The 21,027-nt window shown below is 45.1% G+C and overlaps 1 protein-coding gene across 1 annotated transcript in view; it reads right to left on the reverse strand.

The window, feature by feature from the left end:
• The window catches only part of LATS2 (large tumor suppressor kinase 2), a gene marked incomplete at both ends in the record, with an annotated part of 36,934 nt that extends 22,020 nt beyond the window's left edge, over nucleotides 1-14,914 (reverse strand). Inside the window, one exon of the mRNA XM_079543942.1 lies at nucleotides 14,576-14,914. Within this exon, the coding sequence (XP_079400068.1) occupies nucleotides 14,576-14,914 (339 nt within the window). The remainder of the gene's footprint in view (nucleotides 1-14,575) is intronic.
• Nucleotides 14,915-21,027: the final 6,113 nt, after the last annotated feature.

Here is a 21,027-nt window from a genome sequence, read left to right on the forward strand (position 1 = left end):
CAAAACTCAGGCCTGATGAAATGAATAGAATTTTACTACTCATTTCAATGAAGACAGCATCTGAGCACAAGAGCCTTCCAGCACGGTGGGGCTGGGGATACAGGCCCAGTCTAGATACGCACAGTTGCTCTTTAATCCCAACACATAACTTTTCCCAACTTTCCCATCCCGCGGCCCAAGAACTCCACACTGCAGTGCTGAGAGAACGCAGCCAAATCCTGCCAGAAACCTGGATTGTGTCAACTTCATGCATTTTGTCTTCTGACCCACAGTATCCAAGGGACCCTCTGTTGGTGCAGGTGGGGTCTGAGGGAGGAGGTCACAGTTCCCAGCAGCTGAGGAAAAGGCCTCCCCACCCCCAAGCACTTCCTGCAATGCTCCATGCACTAAAGTCATATACCACTACAGGCTGGATCGCAGCTCAGTGCATTCCACTGCACTTTGTCACGCTTCCCTGATCGATATTATGCCAAAAATGACTAGCTTTAACAGTTCTCTGGTGAATAGAAGAGTTTGCAACTCCGAAGCAGAGCTGAGATTTTTATTTGTGTTAAATTTGCTTTTCTGCTCTGAAGGAAAATTTTTAGTGCCGCCTTTAATTCTCCTTCTGTGCTTTTTTCTTACTTCTGTAGTGATTTTTGTGAAGATAAAGGGAAAATTCAAGCTGACTAGCTTTTCAAGGCCTTAAAGAGATATCTAAGCTAAGACTGAAGGAAGAAAAAATATGGACTAGCAAAATATGAAAAAAATGTACATCATAATCATATAAATCAAGAAATACATGGCAATGAGCCATGAGAGATTCACAAGCCAGCTACCATGGAGAACAAAATCCAAAGTCCAGCTGGACTATCTAAACAAGCACAGAGCAACTTTATCCAACATTTGCACACTGACCGTTTATTTACTCAGTACCCAACTGAGCACAATCTTGTGGAATTATACAGACTGCTCCTGCACACGTCCCTTCTGCTCAGCTTCTCTAGACACTGACAGCTGCAGGCACTCTGCTCAGCCATACTTTCAAAGGCCATGGCCTAAGAAACTCTCCTTTGCTGTCTTTTACTCAAAAACCATGCCTACAATTACAGAGAGAGAAAAAAAAAAAAAAAGAAAAATGTAAAACTAAGCTACGTCCTTAACAGAGCGAAGTGTTCACTATGGCCATGCTGGGTGCTGCTCCCAAGTGAAAGAATACCGGCATGCTGCATGTGCACCCAAAAAAGGGATCCCACTTCTCTCCAAGCCAGCAAGGTTTGTTCAGTACAAGAACTGTTGCTGGTTCCAGCCCATTTTTGGAACAGAGTATTTTGCTATCCAACCCCATCTCTACGCTGACCTGGAAATATGCCTGTCCCAATTGCTTCTCGCGTATGGAAATAATAAAGCTATTTTTACATGAAAAGTGAATCCTTTATTTTCCCAACAGCAAGAATAACCATTGCAAGGAGCACGGAAGCAAGACATTTGGAATAGAGGAGGGAGTTATCCATACTACCAAAAAGCAGTTCAGCCTTGTGAGCAGAGCACAAGGGCAGATGAGTGGTTAACCCTGATTTTACACAGTAAGTACATAAAATCTACAAAGCAGAGGGAAACATGGAGCAACATGGAACCTTCAGAGTCAGCAAGCTGGGCACGTGGGGAAGATGTCTCTTTTGCTGGAAGCTTCAGCCCCGTGGCCCAGCTGCCCACCTCCCAGAGTCAACATCAAACATTGCACGCTGCTCAGACACCCAGTGCCTGCCTGCCCTTCAGCAAGGGCATTAGCCTTACTGTGCTTCCCCAGCACCCTCACTGTTGCCAGCCAGCACTTTCCCAACCATCTGAATTTCCTCAGCAGTAATAGCTCCTTTATCCATTAGCTGCCATAGTCTCAGTGTTTGATTAAAAAAAAAAAGTAAGAAAAATAAGGGAAATTAAAAATTAGTTCCATGGTGCCTCTTCTTAGACCAGGTAACTGCAATCCCACATGAAAATGGCAAAATAAAGCAGAATGGCAGCCTGGGGGTGAGATTTTCCCCAAACTGGTGGGCTCCAAAACTTGCGTGCCAAGGGGATGATGGCCCCTTGGTAGTCAACTCAGGGATTTGTGTGGTGCAGAGCAATGGGCCCATTCTGAGGCTGAGAGAGGAAGAGAGCACATGCACTCCCCTCCACAAGGAAGGAGAATGAAAATGTCTCCTTCTGAAAACTGAGGAACACTGTCAAACACAAAGCACAGCTCGTTGCGCAAAACAGCATTCCTAGAGATGCTAACAGGCAGCAGGATGTTCTGACCCTCCCTGGAATCTGGCAGAAGGCAGCACTACTCCCAGCACCACAGCCTGGCGCAGACGTGCTGCAGCTCATGCTCTCCTCTGCCTCCTGCAGGGATACGGCCCAGGCTCAGGAGGTGAATGCCTGCCCTCAGCACCTGGGCCTGCTGGCAGCACGGAGCAGGGCCTGCTGTAGCAGTTCTCATCTTCCAGCAGCTTCTAACACTTACATATCTCAGGAAAGTTTCTGGAGAACTGATCCGTTACAGGCTTTACAGCACTGAAGATGTTCCGAAAAATACCTTTTCTAGGCTACTTTCATGTGGTTAAAAAGCCCTGAAGGTTCACTTCTCAGTAAGCAGAGATGGGGGTGGAGGGGGTGAAAACCAACGCAAAAGAAAATTCTTGTGGCTTGCTTTTGAATTTGCTGGCATTACAGACATACTTTTGCAGTATGGGAACTGGCTCACACGTGCCCTGGAACAAACTGATAAGCTTTGCCCACTTACACACATCTTCTAGCCTCCATGTCTCCGATCTGTGCAGCAGACCACCACACCAACATCACCTCCCCGCCGTCTCCATGCCTGCAATACCATGCACGTTTCACAGGTTCTTCAAAACAGATCTTCAAGAAAGCATTCAATGAACTCAGTGCTAGCATTAGGGAATAGAATAAACCAATCTTCTGAATAGGAGGGCACGCCAAGGTGCAGAGAGGACCACAGGAAGGAGATGGAAATGAGTTTATAGCATAGCAAGTGCTGGAGCTCTTCAAAGAGAAGACTCGCAGGTTGCTGCAGCACAAAGACAGCTGCCTGCTCCCACATCTGGGCATGACACAGGCAGTCAGCAGAGCTGTTGAGGGCACGGTGAACAGAATGAGTTGGACAATCAAAAACTAGGCTTCATCAAGGTGGAACAGACATTGCTTAGCAGTTATTTGGAATAGAACAGCTCAGACCAGATTTGTCTTGACTTAAAAATGTTTTAATTGGGACAGGCGTATTTGTTTCCATAATCCAAGATATGCTGCATGTATTAGTAGTTCCAAGGTTGCAGTTCATTAATTGAAATAGATTATGCACCTTTATTAGGCTGACATCTGGCAGGAACACAGAATGAACAGACTAAGTCTGGCTAGAAGGAAAGCTAAGGTAGGACAAGTGCCTAATTGAAGCACAGACCACAGCATCCTGACACTAACCAGAAGACAATGAAGCAATTAAAATATATAGGATGTAATGTCCAAGTCCACTTGCAACTACAATTCCTTAAGATGTCACACTAAACATAAAAAAAAACAAGGTTGAAGTCTATGGAATAATTATTTCCTAATACTTTTACGTATGTAATTAATTTGGGGTGTTCAGAGGTACATGGAGAAAATAATGAGGGAGACTTTGAGTACTAGTTATTCAAAGCAGTTGAGCAGAAAACAATGCAACAGAACAACAGGTTCAACACCAGAAGGTGGCAAAGAGAAGAGCCTTGAAAATATTTACTTTTAAACGCAGTGGAAGAACAAAAATGAAGAGGAGGTGCTACAGAGCAGCAACAACAATCTCTGAGCTCTTGCCTAGATTTTGCTTTGAAATAATACACATCCAACAGATTCATAAATAGAGGATGACAAGTCAAACCTAGCCATACGAACACACAGCAGTAGTTTCATGCTGCCAGTTAGCTCTCCTACTAAAGTCGATATATTCGCAGGGCAGGAACTTTTGTGTATTACCACTCAGCATCATTAACATTCTATCACTTTCTCTATGTAAAGATTAATACACTGCATCTTTGCACACTTCTGATCAAACTACTTACAAGTCATGCATTAGAGAAACAAAGGATATAGAAAACAATCACAAAATGTTCAACCTACATTTCAACCTACATTCCAATTCTACCTACATTTAACCCTCAACATTTTTTTCTGCATTGATTTTGGATTATTTTTTTGTAACCGTGCAGAAGATGGCATGTGTTGCAGTAACAGTTTCTGATATGTACACATATACTAAGAACAATTAAAGGCACAGCTGCACAGAACAGTTATTTTCAAAGGCTGTCCTGCCACAGCTGTTACCTGATTCAGAGTTACTGGTACACCGTGTTCTTGGCCTTCAGAAAATGAACTGACCTAGAAATAATTCTCTAAAAACTATTTCCATATCCTCTTCTGTTCTCTTCTTCCTTTCCCTCCCAGGGAAACATTTTTAATTGCTTGGCTTCGGTTAAAATGAAGAGCAAAAAATTCTAATCAGGGAAGTCCATCTCTTGCACTGCAGGGAAGTAGAATGCAGTACCTTGTTTACTTAGGCTGAAAAAGAAACATTCAGAACAGTAACAAATCCTATGGATTAAGTTCTTTGCTAACAGGTGGTACCATGCAAACACTGCAGTCATCACACACACCAACACACACATCTCCTGAGTACAACCTGATTTTTACATATCAACTTGTAAGCTGCCAGTGACGGTCCAGATAGCAAGGTAAGATCACCAGAACACTTCTGTTTCACTATGTGCTATGGGTGGGTGACCCCATCAAGACTGAGTCAACAGATACACCTCAGCACTCAACATTAGGGAAGGCACGCCAGCCACTAAGTGATGGCAAGTCAGAAATATTCCAGCAGTAATAGTATTTTGGTTATCAACAGCAGACAAGCACAGAATGTATATAATGGGCATATCCACTAAGTATGAAAAACAGCAGCTGCCATCACTGCAAGAAATGGAGGTTATCGGGAGTAGTCAGCATGGCTCAGCAGGGGAAGGCCATGCTTGACCAACCTGGTAGCCTCCTGTGCTGCTGTCTCTGGCTGGGTGGATGGGGGGAGAGCAGTGGATGTAGTCTACCTTGATTTCAGCAAGACCTTTGATACTGTCCCCCACGACATCCTTGTAACAAAGCTGAGGAAGCGTGGGATAGATGAGTGGACAGTGAGGTGGGTTGAGAACTGGCTGACTGGCAGAGCACAGAGGGTCATCATTGGCAGTGCAGAGTCCGGTTGGAGACCTGTAACCAGCAGTGTTCCTCAGGGGTTGGTGCTGGGTCCGGTCTTGTTCAACATCTTCATCAATGACCTTGATGAGGGGATAATGGCCACCCTCAGCAAGTTTGCCGATGATACGAAGTTGGGAGGATTGGCTGACACGCCTGAAGGCTGTGCTGCCATTCAGCAAGACCTGGATAGGCTGGAGAGCTGGGCAGTAAGAAACCAGATGAGGTTTAACAAAAGCAAGTGTAGAGTCTTGCATCTGGGGAGGAATAATTGCATGCACCGGTACAGGTTGGGGGATGACCTGCTGGAGAGGAGCTCTGCGGAGAGGGAGCTGGGCATCCTGGTGGATGACAGGTTGGCCATGAGCCAGCAGTGTGCCCTTGTGGCCAAGAGGGCCAATGGCATCCTGGGATGCATTAAAAAGAGCGTGTCCAGCAGGTCGAGGGAGGTGATCCTCCCCCTCTACTCTGCCCTGGTGAGGCCTCATCTGGAGTACTGCGTCCAGTTCTGGGCTCCCCAGTACAAACAGGACAGGGATCTCTTGGAAAGAGTTCAGCGGAGGGCCACAAAGATGGGGAAGGGCCCAGAGCATCTCCCCTGTGAAGAAAGGCTGAGTGAACTGGGTCTGTTCAGCCTTGAGAAAAGACTGAGAGGGGACCTGATCCAGGTCTATAAATATCTAAGGTGTGGAGGACAGAGTGGTGAGGCCAGACTCTTTTCAGCAGTGAGTGGAGACAAGACAAGGGGAAACAGCCAGAAACTGCAGCACAGGAAGTTCCGCACAAATGTGCGCAAGAACTTCTTTACAGTGAGGTGACGGAGCACTGGAACAGGCTGCCCAGGGAGGTGGCGGAGTCTCCTTCTCTGGAGATGTTCAAGACCTGCCTGGACGCCTACTTGTGTGACCTGTGTAGAGAGGTGTAGAGAACCTGCATGGGGGTTGGACTCGATGATCTCTGGAGGTCCCTTCCAACCCCTACAATTCTGCAACCACCAAGAAGGCTCAGCTTGAAGGTCTCTTTCATCACCCTCTTCACTGTGTTAGAGGCTGCTGGTCAATGCTCAGCTGAACACAAGCCAGCAGTGTGCCCAGGTGGTCAAGAGGGCCAATGACATCCTGGCAGCAATAGTGCAGCCAGTAGGAGCAGGGAGGGGATTGTCCCTCTGTACTCAGCTCTGGTGAGGCCACACCTCAAGTATTGTGCTCAGTTTTGGACCCCTCATTGCAAGAAAGACACTGAGGCCTGGAACACATCCAGAGAGGGGCAATAAAGCTGTGAGGGGACTGGAGAGCAAGTCTTATGAGGAGCAGCTGATAGAGCTGGTATTTTCAGTCTAGAGAAGGCTCAGGGGGACATTGTCACTCTCCACAACTGCCTGAAAGGAGGCTGTGGTGAGGTGGGGCTTGGCCTCTCCTCCCCAGTAACAGCAATAGGATGAGAAGGAACAGCCTCAAGTTGCACTAGGGGAGGTTCAGGTTGGATATCAAGAAAAACTTATCTGAAAGAGCAGTTAGGTACTGGAATAGCCTGCCCATGGAGGTGGTAGAGTCACCATTCCTGAAGAAACATTTAATGTTGTACTGAGGGACATGATTTAGTGGGAAATACTGGTAACAGGCAGATGGTTGGACTGGATGATCTCAGATGTCTTTTCCAACCTTTGTGATTCTATGATTCTGCAGATGCGTTGGCAAGTCACAGTGAGATAACATCCAAGAACAAAGGGCACTCAGGCTGCAGCCTGACTTACGGGATGTTACAGGGCACTGTGATGCAGGGAGGTGACAGCCCCTGGGGATCCAGCAGCACTGCTGCTTTGTCACGCAGCACAGGCACTGCAGAGCAGTAGCAGGGCAATTTCCTGTTCCCAGCTCCCAGGCACAGCCGTGCTGGTCACTGTTTGCCCTTCCAGCAGTGGCCTTCTAAGAACTGAGCCAGCATCCCGAGTATTTCAAGACGTACAGTTGCAGTATGACCATGTCTTCAGGAAGCACAGAGTCACAGTACCTTCATTCTGCCCTTAGGCAAATACAACTACATCTGGCAATCGTATCTTAAGAATGAAATACAATAAAAGTAGCTTTGATTCTTTTAGCCTATTAGATTATGCAAACAAATGCCTGGCTACACCCTTATAATTTAAGTTACTGTAAGCTTACATACACAGCCATGTCAGTATTTCCACGGAAGATAGGGATGAAAATTCCCCTCTCCTACCCTCTCCCCCACTCCAAGTTATTTTAGTTTCAGTTCTGCTGATCCAGTAACTTCAAAGTAGCTTCCAAATATTTTTTTCCTGTGAATATAACAGAAAAAAAAAAAAAAAAAAAAAAAAAAGGAGGGGGGGGGGAAGGGGAAGAAAGCTTACTATTCTAAGTGCATCTATGCATATTTATCCACACTTTAGAAAAACTACTACATGTAAATGGCACATACCTGTATACCACATGAGAAGCAGTCAGGGACTTTTATCTACTTTCCCGTGAGTTTCATTAGCAGCTTTAAAATACCCTTTTATTTAGTTTAGTGTCTAACAAAAAAATAATTGAATTGAATGAGTCGAGGTTGAATTAAAAATGTTCCAAAATGAACATCTTATGTTACCTCTAATCTAAGGACAGCAGCATATAACAATCCTCTGCATGAAGCTCTCCTACTGACATTTCTCTCCAAATTTCAAGGCTTTGTTCCTTTTTTTTGTTGTTGTTGTTGTTTTTTATCTATTTTTGGGGAAAACAAACAAACAAAACCACATACACATGCAAAGATGCTAATTTCCAGGCTCAGAGTAAAACCACAGCATACATCACACTCAGATACATGCTGCAAACAACAGCCAAGATGTAGACTGAGAATAACACAAATGTGAAAGGAATAGTTACACCCTAATACTATCGTGATAGCAACTTCCTGCTGTGCTACTGGCAATCTTTACTTTTGGTTACAAAAGCTTTTCTGTACAGAGACTGAAATTAATGCTTATGCAGAATTTTTACTGATTTTAATAAAAAAGGAAATGGCCTCAAAGATTAATAGCTTGACATTTTCTGAGCAATTAAGTTACAATAAATACAACTATCAACTGTGAGTTAATCCTGTAGTTTACAACAGCAATTTATGATTTCAGAGTGTTACATTAACTCCAAGAATGATTTCCTGACAAGAACAGGGAGCATCAGTTTACCATAATTTGAGATTGATATGGATCTGTAGTTGAAATTTGGCATCTGAGTCCTGTTGCCATTTCAAATAATTCTAGTAGGATGTCCCAGTATATTCTATGTAATTTGCCTAAGAGAGCAGACCGACAAGAATAATAGGCAGAACTCAAGATGTGCTGCAGTTCTCCTCTGTGCTGAAACAATGCGCAGCTGCTAAGCCAAGAAAACACACCCTGTCTCGAGAAGGAGCGCATCAAATCACCTGCCACCACTACAGTATGTCTTCCAAGGTGAAAAGGGAAGAGAAAGCAGAACCATCTGTCGCCCTTCTGCAGGACCAGCCACACTCAGAAGAAATCCACAGAATACCTTCCCAGATACACTGCAGGAAATGCAAAATGACACCTAGAGAAGTATATTCACCAAGGCAGTGTCATCAGAAGTCACAGCAACTGATAAGAAGGTTGGAGACAAGAGAACAGAGATAGAAGAGAGAGGAATCAACGAGCACCAGCTCAAGAACAGCCCTCACCTCTTGCTTTCAGTCCCTGCAAAGCTGGGACTCGCTTGCTTTCTGAAGTGGCTAAAACCTGAAATGACTTAAGGGGCCAACCTCAGGTATGTGGTACAAAAAACACGCTCCCTTACAAGCCTGGATGGATGAACCCTGGAAGACATTGGAAATTTCTCAGAAATAAGGAAAAGGTCAAAGCAGAAGAGAAATTACAAATAAAAAAACAACAGCAAAAGGTTATGAAATAAGCTCCTGAAACAGCCAGCAGAGACGACAGACTCCACAACCTACCTTCAAATTAGGTAGTAAAGAAAACACAGGAGACTGTTGGCCTGAATTATGAAATCTGCATCAGTCGCTAAAATAAGATTCCTCCCCACATTCAACAGTGAGTGCCCTCATTAGAAGGCCCTTTTTTTTTTTTTTCCTTCCCAGTAACCCACAAATACTTTATTTGTTCCTGACCTGCAAAAGAACCTGATGATGACTCAGTTGATATCTTTGGCAAATAATCTAGGCAATCTTCTGACAGTTTATTCTTCAGTCTTTTTCTGTTAAAAAGACCTACGCTCAGAACACGACTAGGATGCTTATCCTGCACAGCAGAACCCTCAACACAGTTGAAGTTTATTAAAGTGGAAGACTTTTATTATGAAATTAATTCCCCCACTTGCTCAGGGATATTATAAAATTCACTGATCTTCACCATGAAGGCAAGCTGCCTTTACTAGGCTTCACCTCTTCAGCAAACAGACTGCAAAAGATATTTTACTAGAAGCAAAACCCCAGCTACGCATTGTCTGTAACACGTTACCAAAACAAAAAGACAAGGATTATATGCAATTATGACATGGAACACTGGTTCTACACACATAATAATAAAAAGGATGTAATCCATGATGAGAAGATCAAGACAATCCTGCAATGCAAGAAGAAAAAATAACGAGCCCACATACTTCTACAACCCGAATTTCAAGAACTCAGTGTAATGTAGGTGATAAGATGGTCAGCTTGATATTCTTGTACTCATTATAATATCCCCAAACACCATTCCAGTTCCATGGGATACACTGTAATTAGTGCCCAAAGCACAGATCTTCCTTTTCTGAATGTTCTGGCATTAGCACAGGTGGGGTGCTTTATTACACAGATATTTATTAAAAGCCTCCGGAAGAAGTGAAGTGTAAGGACTTTCATGCTTCACATTCACACAGTTGTTCAGGCTACAGTACGTACTGCATGTTCCCAGAGACATGCAGCCTCTGAAAAACCCTAAAACATCACTGTTAAAAATAGCTGCCCATTCAAGCTGTCTAGAAATCTTCACTCAGAAGGTCCATCATGGCTCAAACAGAAAGGGTCCGCTTGAGGAAAAGAACTGACAAACGCATTGCATTCCTCAGCTCATCCAGAACCGCCGCAGCCCACTCTGCACTACAATGTCAGCTGCTGTTTATGTTCAGAGGAAGTACAGTAAGTACAGTACAGCCCATTCAGGTTGGTGGAATGCCACTGATCATATGCTCAATTGCATCTATTCATTAGAAGAACTCAATGCACAACAGCAGCTGCATTTAGCACCGCCGAGCGCCGTCCAGTTGCCCCAGGTGATTCCAGGAGTTTATCAGCCTGCAGGAACAACACTCTGTGCCCTCGTGTCCTTGCAGCAACTGCATGTTACGCTTTCAAGCCTAAGAAGTTGTATTTAGGAAATAACGGTGCATTACCAGCCCTTCTGGCTTCGAGATTTTGCAACAAATAAGGTCGGGCCTTCTGCAGTTGTGTTCTACAAGTTCCAACAATTTACACTGCTCTAATAAAAAATGATCAGTACTCTCTAGATAACTACTGCTGAAGAGATGACTTCACCAAAGAACAGACAAGCTACTCCACTTGTTTCAGAAGAACTGTGATTAATTGTCTGTGTATATATATAAAGATATCTACCTATCTATAGAAGTGTAATCCCGGCATCTGCCACGTCAATAGCAAACTCCCCATAAGGTTTCTGGAGCCCAACGTCACCATGAAACCATAAGCAATACAAACAGCTGAAAACAAACCTTTGTGAAGGAACATGGGCTGTTCAAAAGGACACATACAATTTCCTAATTGATTACAAGGACATCTGCATGCGTAACACCTAGAATGACTGTAACCGAAAGACACAGGTTTTGTATTTACCCTGAATTTCACCACGTTCTGTATACTTGTTAAGTCTATCAGCCAGCCTATAACCAGTTTCCTGTCTGCCTGGGTCTTTCACACAGCAAGAGGAAAGGAATAAGAGATTATGATGTTCCCTTTTTCTCTAATTAAGCCAATTCTAAACTGATCTTAATTCTACCTCCCTGCACCTTCCCTTACCAATTTTCCCCATTGTTAAAAATGTAACTTCTCGTTCCTTGACACCGCTTCCCTCCATCCTTCCAGAAATCCTTAGAATGGCCCAATAAATAAACGGAAGAATGCTGATGCTGGCAGTGTCCACCAGAGCAGATCATCACTGCAGGCAGGATTATTGCCCAAAAACACCACCTACAACACCAAACAGCATCAATTGTAAAACGGAGCTCACACAAGAACAAATTTAATGTTAGAGTCATATAACTGAAAGTTATAGTTTCTTAGCTTCCTAGAACTCCCATAATTAGAGCTTCTTAATCTACCTAATCATCAACTTCAGATGCTTGCAGCCACTAAACATCTGATCAGTAGTCTGCAAAACAGGATCTGCAGGGCAGGAAGGATAAGATCTTACACTGTGAGGCTTGCTGGAAGGAAAGGCTAAAGTAGGTCATCCATGGGTTGAAGTCCTTTCACTCTCACATACTTCTTTCTGGCATTTGAGAAAGCTTGCGGTGGGGAAAAAAAACATATATATATAAAAAAAGAGCCCAGGTCAGAGGGGAAAGAAGGCAGCAAAGCCCACTTACCAGCCTCGCATTAGCACTGGGTCCAGGTGTACATAAAACCATGTCCAAAGAAGCTGAAGCTGATTTTCCCCTGTTCAGCTGAAGATTCATAAGCTGCCCGCTGGACTACAGAAGATCGCCCCATGCTAGAGATTTTGAACTTTTGATTCACAAGCAAGAGAGCTCGGAATGGCTGATGAAATTACTTCACGTTATGCTCTGAAACATTTCAATTGTTAATTCAGAGCAACACAGGCACCAGGAGGAAAGGAAGAATCTACACGTAGTAATCAGGGCTATCACCTTACACCACTCTCCAGGGCCAAATACCATTCACACCAACTCAAGAAGCTCCATTCATTCACAAAGCTCTGAGAGGGCCAAGCTTCACATGGCCTGGACCCACATCAGGAAACACAGCCCTTTCAGACACCAGAATCCAGTTTTGGAATCTCTGCTTGGTCTCTAGCCAAACGTGATCATGCTTACGCTTAGGTTTTTGAGTTCAAAACACACCAAAGGGATTGCCCCAGTAAATCCATTCCCATGTAACAAGTCACAGCTGGGGAAGAAAGTTAAATGCTAAGATGGAACAATCACAGCCAGTAAGGAAAAACACAAAAATGCAGAACCAAGTTAAGAAGGTAGCAAACAATCAGTGTTCGTTTTCTGTGCTCTGTAATAAGTAAAACCACTGTATCAACATTTAAGGCAAAACAGCTAAGAATGTTGCACGTCTAGTGCATTACACTATGCTTAATGCCAAGGCATTTTAACAGGTGCTTGGGTATTTCTGTTTTATACATTGCTTCACATTTGTGTGCTGCAGTGTGCTCAAAACGCTTTCCAAGATTTCAACAAGCTTGTTCTGCGTGTGAATGATTTGTCCATGTAACCTACCAAATGCACATTTCCAATCCAGAATCCAGCTGTGCTCATTTAACCTTGGCTCATACCCACAGGGATTGCTCTCATCCTGAACAGCTCGGCAAATTTGGAGAGTAGAATTCTAAAAAACATTGTTTTCATGGTATGCTTAAGGTGACAGCAAAAACTCCAGTTCCACAAGCTGAATTACTGTTCACTACAGCCATCTTGTTTCACTGAAATGGAAAGTGGTTCAGTTGTACTGCAGCACTTCTCACTCTGCTCTGCAACCTCTGATTAATCTCACACAGCATAAACTCTATGGAACAGGAACAGCACTAATCAATGCCTATATAGCTCCAAAGAAACAGACTGCCTTGTTACACAGACTTGGGATACGGCCTAGGAGAGCCAACTGATTAAGTTTCTGCCATGAATGAACAGAGGTTAAATTCTGAAATCAAGGGAATACCAAAAATAGTGTGTTAGTTTTGAACATAGTTTACTTCAAGGACTACGAACTGTTTCAGCCTGACAAACAACTGTCATTTAGTCACACGGGAAAAGTTTTTTCCTTCAGTAATGAGAACCTGAACCAAGAACAGCACGCTCTTCTCTCAAGAGAGACATTTTGAGCTATTCTAGGGCAGAGGTGAAAGTCAGTACCAAAACTCGAAGCACATCCAAGGTACGTGCAGCTAAGCATAAAGAGCTGCCATGATCTGCTCCACGTGAATGGTCCTGAGAGCATACAGAGGTTTCTCTGCAAGCAATGCCTCCTATTCATTTCCATGGAAACTACAACAGATACAAAGAGCACAATAACACTATTTGATAGTGTTTTGTAGCCGAGGATTTGCTCTCTCTTTCAACAGTCACCACCATCAGTTATGCATTTTTGCCAGTGATGAACAAGAGCATGTCATGCTCACAACAACATGCAGCAGTGGAGGTGACCCATTGTTGCCACTGTGGAAACACACCACCCGCTGCCTCACTGTGCTCACAGCCACTGCTTGGTCTCCGTGAACACTCCGCAAGTGCCAATGAATGTCAACGGGTGCCATTTTTTCCCCACATGGAGGAACTCAATGACACACCTTTGCTTCATATGCACTTCCGTGACACAATGGTGTCTGGCAGACTGCCCTTCTGTTGCCATCTGTTGCACAGCAACAAAATGCAATGGAGTATTGGTGGGAAGGTTCAACCTCTACTGCCATTCCACCAACATCTGCCTCTGACGTTCTGGACCAAGATAACAAAATAGGAGGCGTTACTTTCAGAGCAGCTCTCGTATTCCAACACCCATCTCAGGATGACAAAAACAAGCATCTCTGTGCCGAATTCCTTATCTGAGACAGGGCTACCCTCCCTCGGTGGAAGCAAAGAAGAAAAGGCATGCAGCCAGTTACACTTGCTCCTTGCAAACAGCAAGTGAGCTGCTTCAAAGACCATATACATCATTTCTATCATTTGCTTCTGACAGTGAATAGAGTTTATACATATTAGAATTCCACCCTTGTACTCGCAGTTAAAACTTGCCACAGTATTGAGAAGAAAAAAAAAAAAAAAAGCTACGCTACTCTGTTAAGCCTCATACATCAAATTAAGAAATCACAGAAGTCCTACAGGTCACCACAACCATCTTTATAACATGAATTAACCCCACACTAGACATGCCTCTCAACAGCAAGTTCATCTGCTCAGCTACACGACTGCCAAAAGACTTGGTGCATTTTTTTCAACCAGCAAACTTGATAACCACCATGAAAATTGTTACCTTAAGATCAAACATAAATTTATTTTGATCACGGTGACAACTCCCCTCTCTTTGAACTCATACGTACCTGATCACAACCTGCATTCACCAGCTCCTGGAGCATCTGCCTATTCACTTCAACAGTTGCTGTATTGCTCGACTCGTTAGCAAAAGGTAGCAAAGAATACCTAATTTCTCGCAGAGCTTTCTGATAAGGTCCAAACTTTGCCGTTTGTCTCATCTGCTGCTGCCTTGTAGCATCCTTCCCTACTAAAATCTTAGGGTCCAGAGAAGTTTCACTGCCAGGTCCAATCGGTAGTCCCTGACCTGAAGATTTGGATGGCTGCTTTAAACCTTCTCGAATCTCTTGTAACCTTTGTCTGCTGTTTCCAGAATATGTCGTAGCAGGAAAAGTCTTTGGCCTCATTGTTAATCCAGTTTTCTCTGAGCATAAATACAGCTTTATTCTTGGGGAGGTTTTTTTTTAGTTATTTTATTTCTAAAAAGTGTCACTTAATGGTATCAATTTCTTGTAAACACAAATCCTTCAAAGGAAAAAAGAAAAATGGCAAAATCCTCAAAGGGTTTCTGCCAGCATTTTACTTCAGCTCACGATCTTCACATCTCCAACAGAAAATCTCTGGAGTCATCATTTCACAGACCGACGGCGTCTGAAACGAAAGAAAACAGAAAGCACGTGTCATTAAGTTGATACTGTAAACACCTCCGAAGGGACAGCATGACAATTAATCAAGTGAAAGTGAATCAGTTTAGCTTATTAGGCTGTCACAGCTGGATTCCCATTAATGACAATTATCACTTTATCTGTTTTTATGAATAGGATTTCAAAAGGCTTTCTCGACATAATCAGAAAAAGCATTTTTCTTTAAGGCTTCGTTTTGAAAATAAATGAAAATAAAAACCTCAGAAACTACAAAGCTTGAGAATTTCATACACTACCTAATTGTGGCAGGTTTCCCATCCCATTGCATAACCAAATCCTGGACAAGCCTATCCTGTTTCATAATTAGGGAAGAGTATGCTCATGAAATGTTTTTCCCCCCACTTAAGATTTTGTTTGTTTTACACTAGCTGAGCTCAGTTTCAAGAGTTTATGAAAAAGACTTATAATGGAAATATTGATGATTCTAGCCATAGCAACTTCCAGCATTTCAATAACAAAGCGACAAGATTTTCTGCCGTTCCACATGAATGTTCTAGCCAATGTTGAAGGTAAGAATTCTCCCTGGAATTGGAAGAAGGGTTTTGTTTTCTTTCTTTGTATTATTATTATTTTTAAAGGGTACAGGGGTGGGGGAAATCAAAAGGGCGATACATGCCTTAACTCTGCCGGACAGGAAAAGACAGGGGGAAGGAGCTACTCAGTAACAGCACAAAAGGCTGAAGAAGCTCTTGCAGCTCACATAAGATTGAAACACAGCAGTGATACAGCTTCACAACCCTCTTCTGATACGCAGCAGAGGACAGCTATACAACTACGGAGTAGAACTGAGCTACTCTGCAACTTGCAACATCCTTACAGCATCAAGAGGTAATCAGAATTCTTTATTTACTGAGTCTTTGTGGCATTGTCATTATACATGCCAGACATTACATACAGATGCGTTTCAGAAAAGGATTAAAAAGAAGCATCATATACTACTGATGCCGCAAGTTTGCTTCAGCCACCAGTGCCAGCATTTGCAAGGTGACTCTGCCCTGCTGCTCCAGCTGCCTCATTGAGAAGGTCAGCATTTTGTCCAGCTGTTTTGAAGCCGCAAACGCAGAAGCTGGTGAAGCAGTGGTATTGGTTGGTCACTCAGAAGTAGAGCAGAACTCTTCTCTCAGCCCTCCTCCCCTCTTTATGAAGGGGCTTCACTTCTGCCTGCAGTGTTTTTTTTTTTTGTTTTTTTTTTTTGTTTTTTTTTTTTTTAATATCACAGAAAGCTTCTCCAGAAATAGTCGTACACTCCACTCATTGCAGTTCCTGTGACAGTGGCAGCATTCCCAACAAAACAACAATTTCTTTACAATTAATACCACCACCTCTCACAGACAAGCAAACAGATTACTACACGAAAGCCAGGAGTCCAGACACACTCCTTGAAGCCCATCATCACCTCCTCATAAGCACGGGGTCTACTGTCAAGAGAGTCAAGCTCTGCTCTAAACCAAGAACTGAGCACAGGGCAAATTACAGCCAAGTCAGACCCCAGAGTCCTTTATAATAGCTCAGCACTTTGAAATACAGGAGCACAGACTGATCACCTTCAGTACTGTCTACCTCTTACCCTCTTAACTAAGCATGCCAGGGAAATTTCTGTACAATGTAACAGCAGCCCAGAACCATCCAAGCTGAAAAGCAGCACAGACCAACGCTGCGAGCTCCTGGATCAAACTGCTGGAGAGCATACAAAGGAGGCCACACAGGTGGTGCTGACCCATGTCAATCTCTTGCTAACATTTAGATGCACAATTATCTAATGATTATTTCTAACATATTAGAATTATAGAATTAGTCTTGAATTCTTGACTCAGCACTATAAGGATTTCCTGCAACTTAACTCATATAAGAGTAAGTGGCATAAGCCCAAACATGCAAACTGGCACTTAGCAACATCTCTTGCTTTAACGAAAGCAATGGTACTATTCAAATTTTGGTGTTTTTGCAAAATCAGCTATTAGGCAAGAAAATATGCTTTTGTTATGCTCAACAATGATAAAAGCAACTGAAGATCATGATGGAATTTTGACTACTTAGAATTTAGCAACAAATAGCACAGAGCCTTAGTAAAGTGTTAAAAAGCAAAAACAGCATCACAGCCTTCTTAGGACTACATCATAACTTGCTAGCGCTTGAAAGACACAGAGCAATTAAGTGATCTATGACTGCCCTTCCTTTCCTGACAGCAGCAGGCACCATATGGCCGGGTTTAGGAATCTGGGTTGTTCTTCCTCTTTTCAAACCCCGTGCCAACCCGCAGGCCTGGGATGTGCAGGAAGAGCTCCAGCCCTCCCCACCTTTTTGCCACAAAGAACTGCCTTCCTACTTACACACATGCTTCACATAAAGAACTGCTGTGACCTTTAGCCTAGGCTTGAGTCTAATAATGCTAGGTCAAGCCAGCTGGCAGCTTCTTCAGCTTGCATTCACAGCACAGCTAAACTAGAAAGCAACGCTGATTGTTTAGACAGTACAAATGAGAACAGCAACAACATAACTTGCAACTGTAGATGTGCTTCATATTTTGCAGAAGGTTTTTTTGTTTGTTTTTTTTAACTAGATATTCAAGATCAGCCAAGAAATCGGGACATTAAGTATTACAGATAATTTACAAAGACAGACAAGTTTTCCGCTTTTTAAAGTCTATGCGCATCAAAAGAAACAGTGTCTAAGGATTTGTGACTGTACATCTGGACATTAGGTAACTCTGAATCTTAAAACTTCACCTTGCCTACAGCATAGATATATCCATAGCCTTTTTGCTGTGATGAGAAGTGATTTCTCAGAATTATTTTTGAGCTTCAAGCCATTTTGATTAGATACTTGTAAGGTGCTGGGTTTCTTTAAATGTTGGTTTGGGTTTTTTTTCTCCTGCCAAAATGTTACATGTTCTGTGTTAATTAGAAGCTTGTCTGTTACTCTGAAGAAATAATCTTTCAAATATTTTTAACAACACTAAGTCAGAACAATTTTTGAGTAACTGAGATTTTTTTCTTCATCTGAGAAATACCAATAGCTGCCTGGCAGCATCCAACCAGCCACGCTGCATTCACGTGCTGAAGTCTGCCATCCCAGCACCACTGCCTACTCACTCCAGTTTCTTCATTCAGCAAATGAAAGGCTGAATAGCTGCATATGCCAGTGGCTCTGTGGGATGGGACACCAGCAAGAAACTAAAGCTCAGTTGTGCTTCAGGAGCAAAGTCCCAAACCCTGAGCCGGCAAGTTGCTTCCCAGCCTCTAACCGCACCGGCACAGTGAGGAACTACTGACGGCTGCAGAAGTAAGGACTGAAGTTTGAAGGAACGGACGCAGCTGCCTGCTAACTCGCAGTCTCCTGGCATCGCACCGGGCTTTTTAGCTCGGAAGCGCACGGAAACAGCCTGGCCACTTCATGCTGGAGATCTAACACTAACCTGGGGAAGAGGAGCCAGGAATTTCACTGCGTTACAAACCAGGCTCCCCTTTACAAGCGCGCGCACGCTAAAAACGGCAAGAATCTAAAGCAGGGCTTTTCCTAACATCCCCCCATCTCCTTCTAACAGAGCCGTCCCACTCGGCGCTCAAGTCGCAGCGCGACTCACGGGCGCGGGCCCGGCACAGCGCTGCGGGACGCGGCCGGCAGCCGCCGCCGCAGTCCCGGGGCGTTACGCGGGGCGCTCCGCCACAACGCGCGGGTCCCGCGGCGGAGCTGCGGCCGCGCTCGGCGGGCAGGGCTGGGGCCGAGGCGCCGATCCGGGCCGTGACCTTCAGGCCGAGCCGCGGGCCCGGCGGAGCGAGCTGAGGCGGACGGAGCTCGGCACCTCCGCGCGGCCCCGCGGGACGGTCGGGCCCGGGCTGAAGCCCCCGGAGCCGCTCCTCCCGCGGGCGGAAAGCTTCCAGCGGGAGCCCTGGCCGCGCGCTCCGCAGAGGAGCCGGGGTCGAGCCCGAGGGTCACCCCGCGCCGGACCGTCAGACGGCGACCGGAGAGCGGCGAGGCCTGAGGGGGTGGGAGGGGGGCGGGGTGACGGGACGGGACGCCACGGCCCCCGAGCCCCTCTTCCACAGGCGGGACACTCTCCCCGGGCCCCGGGCTCTAACTTTCCCCTCAGAGAAGCGGAGCATCCGGGCTGGAAGTTCGAGGGGCGGCCGGGGTGGGGGAAAAGCCGTACCGCCGCACCCTTCCTGGCTCTCCGCCTCACCTCCTCGGGGCGCCCTCCCGGCTCCGTCACGCGGCGCTGCGGCGGCGGCCCCGACGGCGCGGGCCGCTCTCCATCTCCGTCCGCTTCGGCCGTCCCGGGCGCAGTGCGGGGCGCGCAGTCGGGACATTCGCTACATTGTTAGCATTCCTCGCGCGTCACGTGACCGCGCGCCCGCGTCATTCCACTCTCCCCCCCTCCCTCTGCCGCCCCTCCCGCCACATACCAGCGGGGGGAGGGGCCTCGGGCGGAGGGCGGGAACGGCCGCTGGGGCTGCGGCTGGGGCTGCCTGAGGAGAGGCGGCGGGAGTGGTTTGTCCTCCGCCCCTCGCTGTGTTTACAGGCGCCGTGTGGCACTTCGCCACCTCGCAAAAACTTCGCCCGTCTCACAAACTGTTCACCGTCTCGCCATCTTCTCCCCGCTCCTCCAATTCGACGGATTCGCACCAACTTTCTTAAAAAAAAAGCCCTGAAATGGTCTCCAAGAGATGCTGGCGTCGCTGTCCCGGTTGTGACGGTGGCTGTGTTGTCCCATCCGCTGGCCGAGGGTTTCGGGGCAGAAGGAGGCTGTGAGGAAGATGGCACTGCCGGCTGTGGGGAGCTGCAGGCAGGGCTGAGGCGCCGCCATCGGTGCTCACTGTGTGCCCCAAACTCGTTTCGATCATACATTTTGCTGTGGATCTGTTACCAGTCCTTAGATTTCTATCTAAAATCACACACACAAGACTTAACATCAGTGCCTATTTGGTCTTCTTAAGGGCTGGGGCTAATTTTTTGGGGGAGGGTTTGATTTTTTTCACGCACAAAGAGGAGGAGGTGATGAAGTGTCAGAGGAGGACAGCCAGGGAATGAACATCTGGATCAAAAATTCAGGCCCAAACTGCAAAAGGATTTTTGGATGCAAAGTTCATATTTGAGCTCATTACAGATGGAACTGCCTGGATCCGAGCCTTTTTCATGAAGTATTCTGATTTTCGATATCTCTACGGTCTGTAACAAAGACAATTGTCAACTAGGAACAACTCCCCACAAAATAGAGCAATGTTTGGATCTGGGAAGGCTCCTCCAGTGTGGCAGGATGCTAGCGATAATCAGGGAGTGCTAATATGGAGTGAAGACATCAGAAAGTGGCCTCCCCTCTACAAATGTAAATTCAGTTAGATCATTAACACGGGAGAAGCCTCCTGTGCCGAAATAAAACTTCAAAATCCTTGAAATCCCATCGCAAAGTTTGGAGTAGGGGCTCTCTGCCTGACTCGTTGCTGAGGCTCTCTGCTCAACAGGGAAAGCTTTGCTGTGTGAAGGGATGTGTTGGTCTTTGAAAGCTTAGGATGCATAGTTGTCTTCAATTATGTGCACAGTCCCACTGCCTTCAACAGAGCAAGTATAAAGAGACAATGCTTGTCTTTCCAGGATGGGAGATATATTTATAGTTTTTTCCTAAGCTACAGGAACTATTTTTGTGAGTAATGTTACCTATGGATGGTCCTATCTAAGGATATTTCCTTAAGGTTGTTTATCGTCCTTTTTTTTTTTTTTTTTTTTTTTTTTTTTTAATGTCCTTCCTGCAAACTGTCAGTAGTGCTTAAAAACTATGTGTGGAAGGAGAAGAGAGTGAATGTTACGTGATGGCAAGCAGA

The sequence above is a fragment of the Tetrao urogallus genome (assembly GCF_951394365.1).
Source record: "Tetrao urogallus genome assembly, chromosome: 1".
NCBI lineage: Eukaryota > Metazoa > Chordata > Aves > Galliformes > Phasianidae > Tetrao > Tetrao urogallus.